Source organism: Nesoenas mayeri, assembly GCF_963082525.1.
Source record: "Nesoenas mayeri genome assembly, chromosome: 3".
NCBI classification, from domain to species: Eukaryota; Metazoa; Chordata; class Aves; order Columbiformes; family Columbidae; genus Nesoenas; species Nesoenas mayeri.
In genome coordinates, this window is record NC_137544.1 from 113,938,133 (window position 1) to 113,958,208 (window position 20,076).

General features: G+C 40.5%; 1 protein-coding gene across 5 annotated transcripts in view; it reads left to right on the forward strand.

The window, feature by feature from the left end:
• The window catches only part of APLF (aprataxin and PNKP like factor), a 29,485-nt gene extending 9,920 nt beyond the window's left edge, over positions 1–19,565 (forward strand). The window contains exons 6-11 of one of the 5 annotated variants that reach the window (XR_013921920.1): positions 5,504–5,629; positions 7,944–7,990; positions 9,144–9,182; positions 9,474–9,524; positions 11,367–13,792; positions 13,989–14,126. Coding sequence is in view for 3 of the 5 variants with exons in the window: in XM_080340949.1 (XP_080197075.1) it covers positions 5,504–5,629; positions 7,944–7,990; positions 9,144–9,182; positions 13,989–14,140 (364 nt within the window). In the remaining 2 variants the exon portion in view is untranslated. Of the gene's footprint in view, positions 1–5,503; positions 5,630–7,943; positions 7,991–9,143; positions 9,183–9,473; positions 11,306–11,366; positions 13,793–13,988; positions 14,525–19,545 lie in introns of those variants that run through there. The other 4 variants (XR_013921921.1, XM_080340951.1, XM_080340950.1 and 1 more) reach the window with 4 other exon arrangements.
• Positions 19,566–20,076: the final 511 nt, after the last annotated feature.

Consider the following 20,076-nt stretch of genomic DNA (forward strand, 5'->3'; position numbering starts at 1 on the left):
GTGTTCTTAAGGCGAGCAAATGGCCAGTGACCTGGGAACTGCATTTAGGAGAAGGTTTTGAGATGTAGGTAAATCCATGTACATTGTAAGCACAAAAGATAAGGGTAATATAGGAAACAGGGCATCCTGTGGTTTTCTTTTTTTAAAAAAAAAATTATTTTGTTGGTTTTTTTTTTTCCTCTTCCCCTGAGGGGTTTGAGCAATGGGAAGAACAGTGAGGTTGTTTAGAAAATAAGCAAGCACAGTAAATAGCTTCTTGTGTATGTTTGCTGTGCCTAATGCTGCAGATAACTCTGTAAATCAAAAGCATAAAGCTGTTGTGTTAATGAACACATCAGACTTCCAATTTTTGTGTAGCTTTCACATATCTCAATTTTTGCCTTAATGAATATGGTGAAAAAATGTCTTATTAGGCAGTTAAGCTGATCCATGCAACCTCTAGCTTCCTTCAGCTACTTTTAATTTTGCTCAAACAAGTTTTCACCTGCATGAGGGTAAAGCTGATTAATACTCTGATACGCTGAAGGATGTTTAAGAAGGCAAATTTTAATTACAGGTAAGAAGGAATAAGGAATAAGAAATGTGTGTGTGCACATTTCTTCTTGGATGTTTATTCCGAAACACTTGGCAGCGGTACTTTTGGAAAGTATTGCATTATAAGAAAAAATGCTCTGAAATAACACATTCCAAAATCTTATTTTGGAGAAATTTGTAAAGATGAAGTATCAAAACCATCAGTGTTGATCCTCAGGAAATGTTATGAGACTAAACATGCCTGTTTGCAGCAAAAGAGATATGGTTTGTGATCTGTCTTAGCATTTGCTTTTAGTACAAGACCACCAAGTAGTCTTTCTGCATGGTGGGATAGCTCTGTCAGAATAAAGCAAGTTGTTGCAGTTACCCGTGTTTTTAACAGAACATGTACGTAAGCGTGATATGAACATCCGCTTTGAAGGAACACCTTGGTAGCATATTCAGTTTTCCATTGTGTAGTGTTTTCCTTGAGCAATAACTAGTTTTTAGAGTTGCTGAGGAAGAGGAGCTGCTTTGAGTGCTCTTCTGAGTGCAATGGGTAGCTGATTTCCCTCCTTCATTACTTTAACCGTACAAAAATTGTCTTCTAGCAAGATGTGCTGTAAGCACCAACATCTTAAATGAGTTCTGCTTTGGTAACTGTAAAATTTCCTTGAAGTTTTCTTCCAGGTAAGGTTTTTTGTTCACGAAACGTAATTCGTGCAGTAACTTAATGTTCTAGTCTTTATTTTGTAAACTCCTATTAAGTGATACTTGTCTTCTGGATATGAGTTTGGCACCTTTGGTAGGTGCCTAGTAAAACAGCACAAACGGAAAAGATTGTTAGTTCTATAAATTTTATTATATTTCTCTAACACATATCTTAAGCATTTAGGAAATGGTTTTGTAACACCTAGGTCTATGTCTTCATTTATTAATGTGAAAGCGCTGCTTTGGAAACAATCACACTTGATGCACACCTCTTGCTCCAGGGTTTCTTCTTGTCATCATCCTTCACATCAGGCTCACTTTCTGAGGTAGCATGAAGCTTTACCAAATTCAAGTAAACTGCTGTTACCACCAGGAGGCAAAGTGCTCTGTGTGTGTTATACGTGACTGTATTTGTTGTCAAGGAGCTTACTCTTCGAATAGTCTCGTGTTCGTTTTCCTATCTGCTGCTTGTTTTTCCAAAGTTAGAAGAATAAGGAGTTAAAAATAAATCTAAACCCAAACCCCTTTTTCAAGAGCTACATAGAAGAGGTGCGGTAGACTGGAACTCTAGTCCCTAAAACCATGGCTCACAGTTTTTGTGCACAACTCTCTCCTTTTGCTAGCCTGCAATACAATGCTCTGCTGACTGGGTGCATGTAAATCTTTCCTATAGGTGTCAAAGCAGGACACGCTAAACCAACTTTGGATTTGTGTGTGCTCTTTGCTCTTTGTTTATGAAAATTAAGTATTTTTTCGTTTCACTTTAAACTTGTAAATCTGGCAGCTGCAGACCTGCATCTGTCTCTTTTTGAGTCCTTTCTTTTAGTAAGACCTACAATTTAGAACTTAAAAACATCTTGCATGCAGTTCACAGTATCACAGTATGTTTGGGATTGGAAGGGACCTCAAAAGATCATCTAGTCCAATCCCCCTGCTGGAGCAGGAACGCCTAGGTGAGGTGGCACAGGAACATGTCCAGGTGAGTCTTGAATGTCTCCAGAGAAGGAGACTCCACAACCTCCCTGGGCAGCCTGTTCCAGTGTCTGTCACCCTCACTGAGAAGAAGTTTCTTCTCAAATTTAAGTGGAACCTCTTGTGTTCCAGCTTGATCCCATTTCCCCTTGTCCTATCATTGTTTGCCACCGAGAAGAGCCTGGCTCCATCCTCATGGCACTCAGGCTTGAGTTCTTTTGCTTGGTAATTTGTTACATCTTCACTACCAGTTTTTTTAGTAGCTGAGGAAATAAGCCCTGGAGATGGCAGAGGTCTTTGCATGTGATGATGAAGAGCCAGGGATCCTGACTCAATCAGTTAAACTTACTTTAGAAAAAGCTTTTAAGGTGCGTTTAGTAGCTGCACAGATGAAAAACTATCTTAAATATTCCACTGAGCAATATTGAACTTCTGCTTGAGATGACTGCATTGATTTTGAAGAACTTTACCAGTTTTATTTGCCTAATTTTTATTTGCATCATTTTTTGCATCATGAAGTATGAGTACACAAATTCAGAGCTTCTGTGAAAGTGGCAGTAACTCTCTATGTTTATGAGAAGGCAAATCTTTGATAAAACTTTATTCTTAATAGCCTTTTAATTGGTTAACTTTTCTGTGAGAAAAGCTTAAATGATTTTGATTTGGTGATATGAATAACATTCCTGTGCAGTGAGGTTTTGTTGTGAAACTAATTAACTTCAGTGAGCAACTCATGGCATAATAGAAGTTGTGCTCTTACATCTCAAATCTCTTGGGCCTATTAAAAATTTTGAAACCAAACCCTTAATGAAAGGAAGAAGCTTTAGAATTTTGCAAGAAGGAAAAATGTTTGCTTAATATAAGCTATGTGCTTTTCTAGTTTATTTTGCTGGATGTCATTTTAAAACACATAGAAGTGGAATAAGTACAAATTATCCAGATGAAGGTATGATAAAATATGATGTTTCTCCTAGTCATGAGCATCTGAAGTAGGACATATTTAAGATGCTCACAGGTGATGTATAAATTGAGGAGCAGCATCCACTGGCTAAAAAAATCCCGAAGCCTTGTGGTAAAGAGTGTGCATCATGACCTTTTTGTTTCTCTCCTTCCTCCTGTACTACTTTATTTATATTATTTTTATTTTTTTTTCACTTTTATCCTCCAATAAGGGCTGTTCGGTGTTGTCCGAGTAGGTTTCAAAGTAACTTTTTGAATGGAAATGGATATCTCTTAAAATACTTTAGGTTTGCTGAATGACAGCTATTAGGCCTTCTTGGTGACGATGATGCTACATGTATCTTATTGCAGGAATAAATGTAATAATTATTTCATAGAGCACTATATCCTTTTGAGAAGATGAATTGTGTCTCAAATGACTGAAGATTCGTGCTAGTATTGCTAATAAGTTAGCTCTATGCATTTAGAAAACAAAGCAAGTAGCTTCTAAAATGACTTGGTTTCATCCCATTCATTTTTAAATGGGAAAAGAAGTAGGCAGCCAGCCTGAATTTGGTGTAAGTGACATTTCCCGCGAACTTGTGGGAGAGTAAATGACTGGGAAAAGCAGCCTTGCAATGATTTCTAGTGAAACAGTATTTACTTACCCTCCAGGTTGCCGAAATTAACAGAAAAGACCAGGACAAGAAGTCTGTCGCCTATGTAAATAGGTCCAAGGGACCCTAAGTTTCTGCTCAATATCTCATTGAAGTTTATCTGTAGCTTGCTTGTTGAGTTTCTTGAGTGGGAGGTACCAGGAAAATGGAGATTTAAAATATTAATATTTAATCTTTATTGAGTGCCTAAAAGGAGTCCTGAGTGGCACTCACAGTGCTTAAGAAGTCATTTTGCAAAAGCTGTAACAGAAACTTTTATTTTCTTATGGTTGTAGCTAAATGCTCAAGTTAACACTGGCTGTTCCATGTAAAGTTCATAAGAGATAATAATGAATGTCAAGCAGAAAATGCCAACGAGGAAGCTGTTATGTGTGTAGCTCACTACATAGATGTTCCTGGCTTTGTATTCCTAAATGCAGCTGTAACACGTGTAAATTAAAACAGAAATTACTCAGTAGTTTGAAGTTACTGTTCCTCTTGCTTGAGGTGAGCAATTCACTTTTATAATTTCCCCAAACACATTGAAGATGATGTACTCTGGGAATTAGCGTGGTCAATCACCAAAGTCTTTTGTGGCTGTCTCTTGGCAAATAATTTATTAAAATATCGCACATTTCTTGCTTTTAAATATTATGCTTGGAAAAAAGTGTCTCTAAAAGAAATAATAGAGGGAAAAAATAATTTGCTTTTTGTATCAGTATGCTCACTTTGATGTAATGTTTGTGGTGTGTTTTGATCTGTCACATGAATTTCTCCTGAAGCTGCAACCTGGTTTTCTGTGTTCTTTTTAACATCACTTACAGGAGTTTTAGAGATCAAACTCTTCTCTAAGTGATGGTGTTTGTGGCTGCCTTGTCTAGTATGGTGTGTATTCGAACTTCTTCCTTAGAAACACTAGAAGTGTTCTTTTAATTATGTATATATTTGTATTCACTGCTTGCTCACCTTGGATTCAACTGCATAAGTGTAGTAAAGCAAAAAGTTGTGGATGCTTATAACGTGCTCTCATCAGTAGCTTTGCTATGACCCAACTGCATACAGAGTTGTCACGTCTTATGGTCCAACCTCATATCATCCTCGTAATTTGATATTTCAAATAAAACACCGTGGTAGCCAAGGCAAACTTGGCAGCGTAATTTATGTCTGGTAGCCTGCTCCATTTGGAATAATATGCTGGCATTTGAAGCATTCAAGTGAATAGACACTTGTGTACAGAGCAGCAAATATAGTTGAGACGTTGCCTGGAGCTAATGTGCGATAAACGGAGGGTGAGGGGCGTCTTCGATACCGCAGTTGTTTCGCTGCCGTGCGTTGGCCCTTCCAACTTGAGCTGAGCCTTCGGTTGCAGTTTCTGTAGGCCTTTGGTAGCTCCGAGGGAGTCACCACTGCGCAGGATTCATGCTATGTGGCTACAACAGGCGATTGTGTATGTGTTGGAGGTCTGAAACTTGAAGCTGATGTAAACAGGAAAAATCTTGTTTTAACTTCTTTTGCAGCATGTGCTGAGACGAAACTTTCCTTCTGTTATCCTCAAAGTAGCTCTTACATTCTGCATAACGTTAAATATTAAAAGTTCCTCTTTATGTAACCACAGAAAAATAAGTTGTCACTGATTCAGTTTTGCCTTTCTTTCTCCACTTCTTGTGTTTAAATGGAACAGTCAGTTCTCGATACATATTTGTCTTTTGCAGGAAGAATCCCATTCACTTTCAGCAGTTCAGTCACCCTAATGATGATGACTATCATGAAACAGAGACCGTAACTCAGGATAACGATGATAACCGGCCTGAATGTCCATATGGAACGGCTTGTTACAGGTAAGAAAGATGGTACAAAATGGCTTTTCTTGTTTTACACTTTAAGAATGTTCTCCTTTGGAGTTACAAAATGACAGTAGAATGATGAGTAATTCTTGATGTTAAATCTTGAGTGTAACCTGTCATTATAGCTCTCTCTAAAGTCTTAGTGCCTTCTGAAATTTGCTGTGGACAAACTGCTGCCTTCAAAAAACATTTTTAGATGCTGTTCTTGATATGTAACTTTTAGTTTAAATTTCAATAAAGCATTTGTTGAGGTTTTGTAAAAAAAACTATTTTAATCACTATTTCCCTTGTTAGAAAGCATAATTTAGGTAACAGCAATAAAATCCAGTTTATGGCTGACTGCGGTTTCTTTTAAGCACTGTTGATTTTCTTAAAAAGATTATTTTATTCCAGTTCGATTCTCAGCATTTAGGTTTTCCACTTTTATTTAGCAGAGTTTAATGACTGCTGTGTAATTTACACCGTGGACAAAAGGATATATTTTGATGCAATAGCACTCAGAGGGGGCATATTGAAACTAATGGCTGCTGTTAATAAAGATTTGCCTGAGCAGAAACATTTTCTCCTCTTTCTTGGAAAGTGGGGGGGATCTTAATTGAGTGTAGCTTTTAAAGAAAAGCAATGTTATATTCTGCTAATGCAGAACTGTTTCTCTTCTAGAAAACATCTAGAAGATGAATTTCTCATCTCAGGACTAGAAAATTGGGTTTACACCAGTAATTACATTTCCAATATACTTTTCAGGAGTACAACGGATGCTTTGACAAAACCAAAACTGTCTCTCCTTCCTGATAAGACAAACCTCTGTGCTGTGTTAGCTGATCATTTCTTAGTCTGTGTTTCATTCTTTGGGGATAGAGGAAAGGAGTCATCCACAAAGCAATGATAATTCTTTCAACAGAGCAACAGATGTAATTTGAAGGGTTTTCTTGTTATTTTTGTTGTCATTACCTCTTTGTGAGTACTGAAGGGAGCATAATTGAATGATCTAAATGGGATCAAATAGGCTGATGATAATGGTAAAACAGTGAAGTAGGTGATTGTGTTTGTTTCAGTACAGTTTATTTAATAGAAAGCTGTACTTCCTTTTTTTATTCAGATAACTATTACTTCTAATGCACATGCAATGTACTTTGGAATAGCAGTAGCTCTAGAAGTGTAAATCAACTTGAAGTGTGTGAATTCGTCACAAGTTATTTGACATAAAAATAAGATTTTTGTACTGAAGAGTAACTGTGTTCTGTTTTTAAAGAATAAGAAAACATGAATAAGCAAGTCGTTTACAAGGCAGCTTTCAGAGCAAAGACATTTTCTAAAATATACAAAAAACTTCTGCCATTGCAGAAATTTATCTCAAGTTTCAAGCCATGTTACATGGTATGTCATTCTTAAATAGTGGGATTTAATTGTTGCTTATTTTCAGAAGCAAAAATTAAGACAACTGAACTGGCTTTCTTCCAGAGTCATAGATATTTTAAATTTTTTTTTGCACAAAAATAAATGGAGTTGAAACTATTTTAACGTGCAGCCCTGAGAAAAGCCTCTCGTACTTGTAACGTGACAGTTTAGCACCATGTAAGTTGGACCAAGTTAAAACATTAGAGCAGCATTGGATAACGAGGCGAGGAGTGATGAATGAGTGCATTAATGACCTGGATCACAACCTGAATGAGGGGAACATGTATTGCAGATCCAAGAGTAAGTGGACTTGAAATTTTTCGTTGATTGCTTTGATGCTGTTTTTTAATAGAAGACATACACACTTGTAAATGGAATTTGCTGGATTGCAGCAGCGTACTGCAGAAATGAGTAATCTCTGAAGAATCCTTCTGTGGCCTCTCCCTGTGATCCTTTGAGACAGGCAGTTCTTTCCAAATTCTTTAATTTTCACAAACTACTTCCTTTGTATCCTGATGTTGTAGAATATAGAAGCTGTGCCTGGATGTCTCAGACCTGTGCTTGCCTTGTACTTAATGCACCAGAAGTTATGTTCTGGTTTTATTTGTAAGGAGACTAAGTAACTGGATCAGTTCATAGTATGCTGAGCAAATGCATCTTTGGAAACTACCTCATCCCTTCTCTTTGTTTTGATCAGCGATCTTTTTTTAATGCTGAAACAAGAGAAATTCTTATTTAACGTGAATTTTTTCAACTCTACATTCTGTGAGCTGAGGCACTGCAGTAAGGCACTGGTCACAGAATTTTATTTTAAAAAGAAATGAAAATTATCCACAAAATACCATGGACTTTTGGGTATAAGTGTGGAACAATGTGTCAAATCCTGCTTTTACTCTTTTCTTCTTTGCAGGAAGAATCCGCAGCACAAGCTGGAATACAAGCACAGTGCCCCTCCAGGTAAGGCAAATTGTTCAAGATAGCTCGAAGCGGGCAGGGGGAGGAACCAAAAAACCTACAAACAGATACAGAAAATTTGGACTAAAAATGCTTTCAGCTACTCTAAGTGAAAGAAAACTGCATTTGCAGCTTATTTTGTGTTGACCCGCACCCTTATTCTTCTTAAGTATGCAGTCTTGCCCTTGTCTGGGATGAGGAAGGTCGCTTGGCCACTGCAAACTTGCACTCACTTTTTCAAATGTTTTTCAGCTGAAGTGAGACACAATTAATGTGGTTTTTTGCTTTATATGTTGCATATTGACAAAAATGCTGCATGGCAAGTGGATATTTTCATGAGTTTAATAGGTTCGATTGAAAACTATTCATGGTACAGTGTGACATTACTAGTTCTCTGTATTCAACTTCCCCCATTCAGAACTGGAGTATTACAGTGAAAACAGGGAATATATTTAGGTGTTACTGAAGTATTTCTCAACATTTCAAGTGGATACTGCAGGAAATTATTTCTGTAGCTTTTTTTGGGGCGTAGCGGGAATGTAATTAAAACAGCATCTGAGTTTCTATTCTGGAATTTTCTGGTCTTTCATATTGCAGTAACTAGTCTTGTTTAAAAACACAGGGGAATGTACTGTTTACATTTTGTCTGTTCTTCAAAAAACCAAAGAAATACTTGGTATTTTTTATGCTTTTTCTTGATTATTGGGCTTGGAGATTTCTTCCACTTGAAATCTCAATGCAATAGACCATACTTAAGAACAGAACAGTTATGGAAATGTAATGATAAGGTGTTTAAAGAATCAGGATTATGACATCATTAAGGAGAAATTGCGTTTATGGAAACAGCAGTGTAAAACATTTAAATGCTTTCAAATACTTTTCTGCGTAAAATAAACCCAAACAGTATTTATGACACTTGTCTACAGATGGCAGGGTTCCTAAATGTAAGAACTGTTCATCTGGGTAATCTCTCGGGAGTCATTCAGTACAAAAACAAAGGATTTTTTGGGCAGCAGAGTAGTTTTTATACTTGTAAATACATGGTGGTCATTACAGCTTTTATGTTAGTAGGTCAGTCTTCTGTTGTAGCAACCTTTATGACTAACCCTTCTCTGGGGTTGTACTCTGTCCTGACTAATAACTTTCCTTTCTTTAGAAACTGGAAGAAGAACCCGGCACCAAACTTCAAAGAACGGTGAGTATGTTCTAATGTTATGAATGGGCACATCAGCATGGGACACAACCAATCTGCTTTGTTTTTTTGGGCATTTAATCGTGCTGAAGATGCTTGATAATACTCACCTGAGGAGAAAGTAGTTGTTACTTTAGTAAAACCCTGCTTAGTTTTTTACAAGTAATAGTGCTGAAATGGAATTTGTGCCAGGCTTCCTGGACGAGCATTCCTGTACTTCCCTGGAAGCAAACAAGAAAACAAACAAATGTTTTAAGGAGAGACACGTGGCTAAATTGATTCTTCCTTCCACAGGGGTCATAATAGGATGAAAGGAATCCAATATTTCATCTACAGCTAGTTAAGGTTGCCTTGTAAAGATTGATTGCTCTTGAAACCTTGAGAAATCCCTTCTGCGTTGCATTGACCTTTAAATAACTTTCAAGTGATATCTGTGCATGTGCTGATGTGCTTTTCTTATACTTACTATGAGAAATCGATGTTTCAGGTAAGGTACTGGCTTCTTGTTAGGACTGGAGTGTAGAAGAAGGTTAATGCCTTTGAGTTGAGGGCAGGTCTTGCTGTAAACTCTGCATGTATCTTTCTTTCTTTACTTTCTAGTCATCAGTGAGGATTATATAGTAGCACAGGCAAGCTGTAGTTTCTCTTGATACCATAAATTGTACGTTTACCAGTGGAGCACCTGGATTGCTTTGCTGCTGCCAACAGTGTTAACTTAGGTGTTGCAGGTGCATAAAGTTCAGTTTTAAATGTACATTAGGTCTGTTTCTAGGCTGCTTCTGTCTCAGCGTCCTAATGTGAAGCTTCCTATTCTTTCTAAAATAATTTAAAATGAGCTTTAAAGAGTGGTCTGAAAGTTTGTTAATAGGCCGTCTTCACTTTCACTGGCATGAAAAAGGTGTGAGGATGTGGAACTGCTGCATCTCAAGTGTGAACTGATTTGTCTTCCTTGAGATCACGAAGGTGTGGCTGGGCATTTCCTAAAGAAATGCTCAAAATAGAGACATCTGCCTTCTGGAGAAAACAAATAAAAGTGCAAATAGGTGTAGTTAGTTTTCTAGGCAATGTGTTTTGTCCTCCATTTCTTTTGTGGGTAGATGCAAGAAGTTGCTTTTATACTTTCCACTGAGAAATTTATTTCCTATCCCTTATTTCATTATCCTGAATGCGTGCACTAGCATATTCTGAGGCATATTTGTTACCTGTCTGTTTTGCTTCACGATGCAAGTACAAGCCCCATCTTGGTCACTGTCCCCTTTCTTGAAATGTGTATTACAACGCGGTGAGGATTGTTAGCAGCACTGTAAGAGCAGTGAGGGGTTAGGATTTTATAATGAAATAAGTTGGACTGTATGCATGTCTAAACTCCTTCTCGCTCTACGTCTGTATCTTGGGGCTTTACATTGTAGCTGTGTCTTTCTTAAGAACGCCTTCCTTACCCAAACAGTAGATGATGCGTGTACAGTTCATGGCAGGTGGCCAGCAAAGTGTGACTATGGATGGAAAAGTGCTGCTCTTGTAAGCCTGTAAAACTTTTAACATGGAAGTGAAATTCAGTGTCTTAAATTCAACTCTTCTTACGTATGAACCAGCGAGGAATTGATATTCTGTGCACAGGGGAAAGGAAGGGAATTCATTAATTAAAGTGCTGTTCATATTTGCTCTTTTGTTTTTTTAATGTCTTGTTGACTGGCTTGCTTAGCTCTCTCGAGGGCAAAGCTTGTGAAAGGTTGGGCTTAGCTTGTTCACATCCGAGGCCATCATACCAAGCCATGTAAGGTCACACAGACAGACAGGGCTCCATTAACCTTTCTTTCGTGCTGTTTGCCATGACTGCATCATTAAGCACAGCAGGATTCATTTCCATACAAGTGTATTTAAACTCCACCAGCCAAGAAAAGAAGGGTACTGCCTACGTGACATTTGACATTTTTGGTTTTTAACATCCTTAGTCTAATTGCTACCAGAGGGATTGCAAGTTGTCTGTAGAGAATGTGGTCTATGTTCTGAGAAATAATCTGAGGCTACTTACTGGGGGAATAGTTGTAAGGGAGGAAACAAAACCATACACACACATGCACAAAAAAAGCCCCAAACAAACCCAAACCAACAAATCAGTAAAAAACAGAGTTATGCTTTCATTAAATTGTGACTCCTGAATGACCTCACTATGTTGTTTCTGCCTAGATGACTGATCTGCTGTGGCTGTGGACTATGCAGGATTCTTCTACACACTCTTTATAGGTTTTCTAGCAAGCTGACTTCCAAATACAACTCTTTGAAAGGGGTGGTCAGCAAGCTTTTTCTTCCCACACAAAGCAGATAATTTCAGAGAAAGTTTCAGGGTCATCTTGATAAATATGGTGCCAGGGAAGAGGTAGAATTGTGCTTAATGAGCAGCTTTAGGGGCTGTGGGGCTGAATTAAACCATAGTGGAAAGAGGTGAAGTGTGAAGACATTAAAGGAAGTGCGTCATTCACTGCTGAAATCTAGAAGCTTTGATGTACGGAGAGGAAAAATGTAGTATGCTCCTCTTAAACTGGTAGGGAAACAAACAAACAAACCCAACAAACCAACACCCCAGACTCAAACAAACCATTTTGATAGAAGTAATCAGTATTTTGCCAGAATTCCTCCTTCTGTTGTAAAATACCACCCACAGTGCTGTGAAAGTGAGCAAGAGCTTTTCTTTGATAAGCAGTTCTTGAGCTTACTATTGTTGTAAGCTGAGAAGAGAGATTTTGTTCTTATTGGAGTTAGCCTCTTTGTTTTGACCTCTCCCCTCCAAGACATAATTCACTCTGCAGGACCATAGTCTATGATTCTTGTAAGAAATTCTGCTGGTACCGGTAAACACAGACGTGATTAATTTCCTCTGAAGTCTGGTAAACAATAAACTAGCAAGCATAATAGTGGATTCCAGCTCAAACTGGCTGTTGGCATTTTCAGGATTTTCTTCTAGGTGGTGCAGAGTTGGTTCTTCAAAGAATATGGATTGCTAGCCGTAGGATTTTTCTCAGTTATATTATTGGCTGTGTCACATATGGCTGACGTTATTCTAGGAGGTCATTCAGTGCCTCTGTAGCACAATTCATCCATAAAATCGTGTATCTTTGAGAAACTTGACTAATGCTGTAAATGCTTTTGAAAATCTTGGGTGAGAGTTGCTACAGAGTATAAAAAGTTAATCAGACCATAATATAATTCTGGAATAGTAACATTCCCACTAGTAGAAAAATATACCTGACAGAGGATGTGATCTAACTACACAAGGTACTTGTGTTTTCATTTGTTCACCACACACAGAGTTTGAGTGCCTGGGGCTCTGCCCTGAGGTTGCAAGAGGCTGCTGAGAAACCCTGGTGGTTAATACAAATGTTAATGATTTGGACTGGGGTCTGTAGCTGGGTGAAAAAAAAAAGAAAATGTGTTTATAGTTTCATATGAAGGATGATGACAAGAATTGCTCAACAGATAACCTGTCAATGATCTCATGTAGATAATTTATCCCTAGATGAGATAAGAAGGCAAAAGTTGGAGGCTAGGAAGAAGAGGAATGATCATGGTTTTACTCAGAGGTATGACTTAAGGGCAGAATAACACAATTGGAATATTAACAGTGTAGCTGGTTAGGAATTATGGACAGGTAGGAAAAAAAGGAGACAAAGTGACCTTGTAGAGCAGGGGTTGCACACATCTACCAAAATCAGGAAGCAGTGGAAATAAACTTGTTGCAGGTTCACAGCTGCTGATAAATAAAAGGAGAAGACAGTGCTGCCATGGCAGCAGCTTTGTATAGACACTACCAAGTCAATTAGATAAGGCTTCTTCAAATAGCAGAATTATCTGGCCTCTGGGACTTGGTTTAAATGTGCCAACATATTCAGGCAATTAAAAGAATACTGCAAAACAAGCTGTCTTAAAAGTTTAGGAACATGCCGGAACAGCATCTGTTTGTCGTCAATAGAGCTTTCTTAGTCTGTGTTTCCTGCCAGTACAGAGTATTGTGAAATACTATGAAGGCAGAAGGCAATTTGATCACAAAATGTAAGTTGTGAAGAAGATGGATGGACAGCAGATTAGAAGGCGACACAATGGAATAGACTGAACTGGGAAACAGGCTGCACCCAGCTCTGGAGAGAAGCGTTTGTCATGGCCTTAACTGGTGTTCAGAAAGGAAGAACAGACCCTCCAGCATGGATCCCAGTTGAGAACGTAGGAGGCGAGTGATCTAGCAGATTCCCTTCTAGCACCTGAGGCTCGGGAAGGGAGTGAATGAGGGTTAAAAGCCATGTCAGATGGCAAAGGGTATGAGTGCAAAATAGCCCTGAGAAAGTATGTATGAATGAAGGCATAAAATGTAGGGTCAAAAGAGCTGCATAGCAATAGCTAGAGGCTAAATGGCAAGAGAGATGAATTGTTTAGGTATAGAAATAGCAGGAAGACGACTGGGAAAATTGTGTGTGCCACTACTCGAGGAAAGAGGAGTTATCACAAAACATCTGATATTGTCATCTTCCGATATGGAAACACATTATCAGAAGAGGCCTGATACTGTTTTCTAAGCACTGGAAGAAAAGCCAGTAAGGAAAACGTTCGAAGTAATCAGTCTGGTAAGTGCTGAAGTAACTGTCAGAGATAGCACAGCTTCTCATGGAAGTCTTGAAAATCAAAATAGCCCTGGGTAGAGTGCTTTAATTGTTCCTCTCTCCTCTTGAGGACAGGGGCTAACTAGAATGTCTTTGGAAAGTCTCTTTCTTTCTTTCTGTATTTATGATTCCTGAATGTCTGACATTTTTGTCCCTACAGGAAAAAGGGCTGTCAAGAAAGCTGGTGATGATGATGACCCAAATGAATATGATCTTAATGACAGCTTTATAGACGATGAAGAAGAGGAGGAGTGCGAACCTACTGATGAAGACTCTGACTGGGAACCAAGTTCAGACGACCAGGATAACTAACATGTTGAAACAGTTTTGCAAGAGGCACATACATTTGTTAAGACCAAAAAGTAGCTGCATAGAACAACCTTACAAACATCTGATCTGGTAGTGTTAAAACATGAGTGTGCAAGGAGAGGAATTGCTTTGAAAACTTTTTTTTTTGCCAGTGATGAAGGCACTACAGGAAGATTTTAATGGGGACAAGAGGATTCAGCAACGCCTTTCTTGTCCTTGTGTATTATTTTGGTGGGTTTTGTTTTAAGTTGTGGAGCCAGAGGGCTGAGCTCTGAAAGAGTTGTGGAGTTTGGTTGTTTTTTTTTGTTTGTTGGGTTTTTTTACCTCATCTATTTCTTTTGCAATGCTGTTAGTGTCTCACAGTTTCAAATACAGTTTTAAAGATTATTAGTGCTTTGTTTTCCTGTGTTTTAAATAAATATTGGCATTAGGAAAGTCCTTTGTTTTGTTGAAACGCAATATAAACGGCAGTATCATGGACGAATTCTTGGCCATCACTGGCAATGTCTAAACCGTTTTTTTAATGTTCTTTTGAGTTAATGCAGTTTCAAACTTCATCAGTCTGCCACTAGCTTTCCTTTAGGCATCATTTATTTGATACTCTCGTGATGTACAGTAGTTAAATACAGGTTGTCTAAATCACTTAAATCTCCATGTATTGCACCACAGATTGTCTCAACAACAGTTATGGTTTATTTGCTCTTAATTACAGTAGTACCTTTTTCCATACATGCACATCACTGGAATTGTGTTGAGTTCACAACAAAGCTGTAGTCTTGATGACTTTATTTTTGCACAATTAAACCTGTAACACACTGTGGGGAAAAAACTTGTAACCGTGTCTCTGTGATTTCTGAAGACTTTGTTGGAAGATCTTCAGTGTGTCCACAACATTCCTGACTTTTCAAGAAGGTTAAGAAGTTTTAGTATGTTTGCAGGCAGGTGATTGGAGCCACATGAATTTGGCACTATTTTTTGGACACAATTCTGAAATTTAGCAAGGGAAGAATTCTTGTGTGGCTGTGGCTCCCCTGTGAATATCTGCCCAATTGTGGTTGAAAATAGACGTTCAAATGCACTCAAGCTGGTCAGTTGAGTAGCAAAATGTTCTCTGCTTAAAGGAAAACAGCCATTGCTGCAACCTGGCACTGGGCTGCTTTTGGATGCAGGATCATCTTTTGCCGATTGTGCATCAGACTCTTCTCCTAGAAATTGCAGATGCTGAAAACATAAACATTCTCAATGGGCAACTGTTCCAAATTTGGAGAACATCAGCTTCTGTTGGGCCATACTTACTGTTTGCCAAAGCTTTTTCATACAGAGAGAATCTAGTAGTGTTTTTTAGTGTCTGATGATTTCTGTGACCATGATGTGGCATTCTGTATTAGAGCATTATTTTGGGCATGGTTCTTTAAGCTACTAGCCTTTACTTCAAAAGTAGAGATAGCTTTTTTTTTTATCACTGAAGACTCTCAGATGTGTAATCACAAAAGCAAATTTAGAAATAATTCTTGGTTTTGCATGATAGATTAAGTTTCATTACTGATATCAGGACTGAAAAAAAAAAGTGTGACCGAAGCAGCACATTGGGAAAATCAAAGCCATAAACAAACTGCTCTATACTGGTAGACTCAAGTTATCTCTATTTAAGTGTATTTTCCTGTTTCTGTATTATTTCCTTAACAGCAGGGTATACTTTTAACCTTCTGGAGGGATGAGCTGGTAACTAGGATATTGGAATATTGATCAAAATTACTCTGTTTGAGGCACAGATGAGACCAGACACTCCGCAGACCCTTAAATGTCAAGTTACGCAATATTTTTTCAGTAAGTCAGGAATGCACAACAACTGAGTGGGCTGAGTCAAGATAGTCCCATGATTGGATTAGTTCAGGCTATAGTTTAAATATATTAGTGAAATAATAAAATGCATGTTCTGACCATTTATGTCAATTGCCTCCAAAAGGCAGAGTATAACACCTCACCCTGTAGTCTCTGCATCATATCACCCTGTAGTCCTGCATCGTATTACCCTGTAATATATGCTTATTAGCGCTGAATAAAATAGACTGGTGAAATCTTTTCCACCTAGAAAAAAATCATAGAATAATTTTGGTTGGAAAAGACCTTTAAGAACGTTGAGTCCAATTGTTAACCCAGCACTGCCAAGCCCACCTCTAGCCCATGTCCCTAAGAACCTCGTCTAAATGCCTTTTAAGCACCTCCAGGGATGGTGACTCCACCACTTCCCTGGGCAGCCTGTTCCAGTGCTTCACAACCCTTTCCATGAAGAAATTTTTCCTGTTATCCAATCTAAACCTCCCCTGGTGCAACTTGAGGCCCTTTCCTTTTGTCTTCTCCCTTGCTATGTGGGAGAAGAGACCAACCCCCTCCATGCTACAACCTCCTTTCAGGCAGTTGCAGACAATGACAAGGTCTCCCCTCAGCCTCCTGTTCTCCAGGCTGAACAGCCCCAGGTCCCCCAGCCGCTCCTCATCACACTTGTGCTCCAGACCCCTCACCGGCCAGGTGTGGCCGTCGGGGCCGCGCAGGGCGTGCCGTTCCTGCCCGTCCTGTCGGGCTTTGCCCCGGGGTCGGGCTCTGTCTCCCCCTCCCTGTCCCCGCCCCTGTACGGTTACCGCCGAGCGCTCCCGTCGCTGCTCCCGCCCCTCCCGCCAACGGCGGCTGCACGCGCGGCTTCGGGCGGTAAGCGCAGGCGCGAGGCGAGCGGGCCGTTGGCACCAACGGTCGCAGCCGCGAGGCGCTGCCTGAGGAGCTGCCAGAGGCACGAGCGGCCATGAGGGGAAAGAGGAGGAGAAACGCGTTTTCGGGATGACGGCCGCGGGAGCAGACACCTTGTTCCGAGGTACTGATGAGGGGAGAAAGCCGCTTTCCTCCGGAGCCTGTGCCCGGCCCTGCCCGGCGCTCCAGAGTGTGGAAATGGGCGTCACAGCAGGGGTTTGAAGCGTGAGGTCCCAACAGTTCAGAAGCTCAGGTGCTGCTGGTTTTCACAGTCAGAAGAGGTTATTACAACCCCCTCGTGGCATTTGGAAACCTTGGGATCTGGAATATTGTGTCCAGTTCTGGGCCCCTCAGTTCCAGAAGGACAGGGAACTGCTGGAGAGAGTCCAGCACAGGGCAACAAAGATGGTGAAGGGAGTGGAGCATCTCCCTTATGAGGAAAGGCTGAGGAAGCTGGGGCTCTTGAGCTTGGAGAAGAGGAGGATGAGGGGTGACCTCATTCATGTTTATAAATATATAAAGGGTGAGTGACACGAGGATGGAGCCAGGCTCTTCTCAGTGACAACCAATGATAACACAAGGGGCAATGGGTGTAAACTGGAACACAGGAGGTTCTATTTAAATTTGAGAAGAAACTTCTTCTCAGTGAGGGTGACGGACACTGGAACAGGCTGCCCAGGGGAGTTGTGGAGTCTCCTACTCTGGAGACATTCAAACCTGCCTGGACACCTTCCTGTGTAACCTCATCTGGGTGTTCCTGCTCCGGCAGGGGGATTGGACTGGATGAGCTTTCGAGGTCCCTTCCAATCCCTGACATTCTGTGATTCTGTTACTCTGTGAATGGGCACATAAGAAGGTTCATAAACATACTCAAAACCTGTTCTTCAGACAGAATTATTTGTGTGCAATAAATGAAGCCTGGCCTATGCACTGAGCTACATCTGGTGGGAGTTGGGGCAGAAACCAACCAAAGGCTTCGTGCTCATTAAGCTCTAATCTTCCTGTGCTGGACATAGGGAGAAGGGTATGTAAATCACCCCCAAGCCAGGCAGGAGCTGCCTGAGCAGGCTTTGTTCTGGCATTGCCCAGCTTAGTGGTGCTTGACTGAAAAGTTAGCGTGGAGCCACCTTTCCAGAGCAGTGTCACAAATGTGCCTTTGCTCATGATGTGAGTGCCTGTTGCTCTTCCATCCCTGCTGCTTGCAGGGGGAGGAGTGGACTCGCTTTCAGAGGGCCTTCCCTGCTCTTATACGTTTGAAGGTCTTGTAGGGTGTAGTCTAAAGTGCATTGCCTTCCTCGTTGCTTTAGCTTGAAGTACCCATTTGCAGAATTTGCTGTATTCTGGTGTTTGGCACCCCAGAAGGCCCTTCTTGGAGGCTTTCTCCATGCTGCATCACTCTTCTTTGAGTAATTTGTTGTCCTCTCCTGGAGGAGCACTCCACTGTTGGGCTTTTTTGGAGTACTTCAGCATTTGCCTCTTTCGGAGTGCTACACACTCATGTTTTATTGTTGTGCCTCAATGCGCTTCTTGTAATATGTACTTTCCCTGTGTTACCTGCTACATTTTTTCTGCTGGAACCAGCAGATGAGCAGGTGGATGAGTTCACATTGGAGTTTTGATGTTCCTCCATGGCCTTCTGTGCTCAGGAATGTCTTTTTCTGGGGAATGTTACCATCTTTGTGTCTTCCGTCAGTTTTACCAGGTCCTGGTTTTGAGGGAGGCGACTTCGTGCTTTGAGCAACTTTGTGCTCAATGTTGATTCTTAATATTCATGATTATTTTGGTGGTTTCATGTCAGGTTTTGTCACACATTTTCTTGTTCTGGATGGTATTAGGAAGGTCACTTTGGAATCTACAGTGTTTCCTGTCCTGTCAGTGGTTTTGGGGCTTTTACTGGCAACATGTTTTAGGGTAGAGTCTGTAGAACAGGATCCCAACAGGGTGTAGAGAGAACAGGAGCTCTGTTGAGTTCAGTAGTGACTGACTTGTCTCAATTCTGCTTTATTCTGCTCAGTGGCATGTTTTGGTTTTGTTTGTTTGTTTGTTTTGTTGTTGTTGTTTTCTTTCAGCACAGATGATATTGAGTGTTTGGAAGAGGGTAGGCCAAGCACCCAGTGAGGTGCACAGCCCTGCTGACACAGGGATTGAGGGAGAATAGAGACACCAGAAGTGTTGCATAAGTGCCCAGGTACCTGAGAGACAAGAGCTGAAGCATCCGTTGCTACTTGTTGGAAGCATGGGAATTGTGGGAATATCTGCATGTCCCTGTTCCCAGGCTGGTGAAGTTGTCAGGACCATGCAATCAGTGTGTGATGCTGTGCTGCAGAGGCAGCAGCTGGAGGGTGCTGTTGCCACAGGAAAGGCTGCCAGGCTGAAAGAAGGAGTGCAGTTGAGTCTGGGCTCCTGAGTGAGTGACTCTGTCTTCAGGAAAGTCTCATGTCTTGGCTGTTGTGACCCACTCTGGTCTGGGGTTGTGCAGGCCATTCTTCTTTGTTAGAGGGACAATAGTTGGAGTTTCTTTTCCTGCTATTGCTTTATTAAAATGCATACTTTATTTTCTCAGTGCCCATTGCTGAGAATAACTTATTTTTCTTCTCTTTATTTTTTCTTAGCTGTTTGGGATCACCATTTTAATTTCCAGTTACACATGTTTTTCTGTTTTTCAGAGAGCCATTGTGAAGGAGCTGGGACTGGATTTTACCTTCAGTTATCCCTAGAGGAGCTGCTACAGAAGGAAGCAAGCCTGTGGTTTAGAGAGCTGTGCCACAGGAGGACAGCTGAGCAGGAATCCACTGTGATAGCACCACATTTTTGCTTTTTGCAATAAAAGTTGGAGCAAGCCACAACTGAGGCCCAGTGGCATATGATTTTTTCACTGCATGGTTATCCAAACCCTACTAACAGCCCTCAGGAAGATGCCTCACTTCCACCCACTCCTCATCCTTGATGCATCCCCCAGCTCCAGCATGGCAAAATCCTCATTGCTGCTGTGCCTCTGGAACTAATAGTGGGCAACTGGCAGCTGTGGAGGTCTCGCTGCAGTTTTTACTGTGGTCCAGTGGGTAAGAGCTTGTGCTGGAAGTGGGAGCTGGTCCACGACAGATGCTGCCTTCCTTCTAGCTTGCGCTTTTATTTCTCAATTTAAGCGTGACTCTTGCAAGCAGAGCTCCAGGTAGGTGCAGTTCATGTTCAATTCC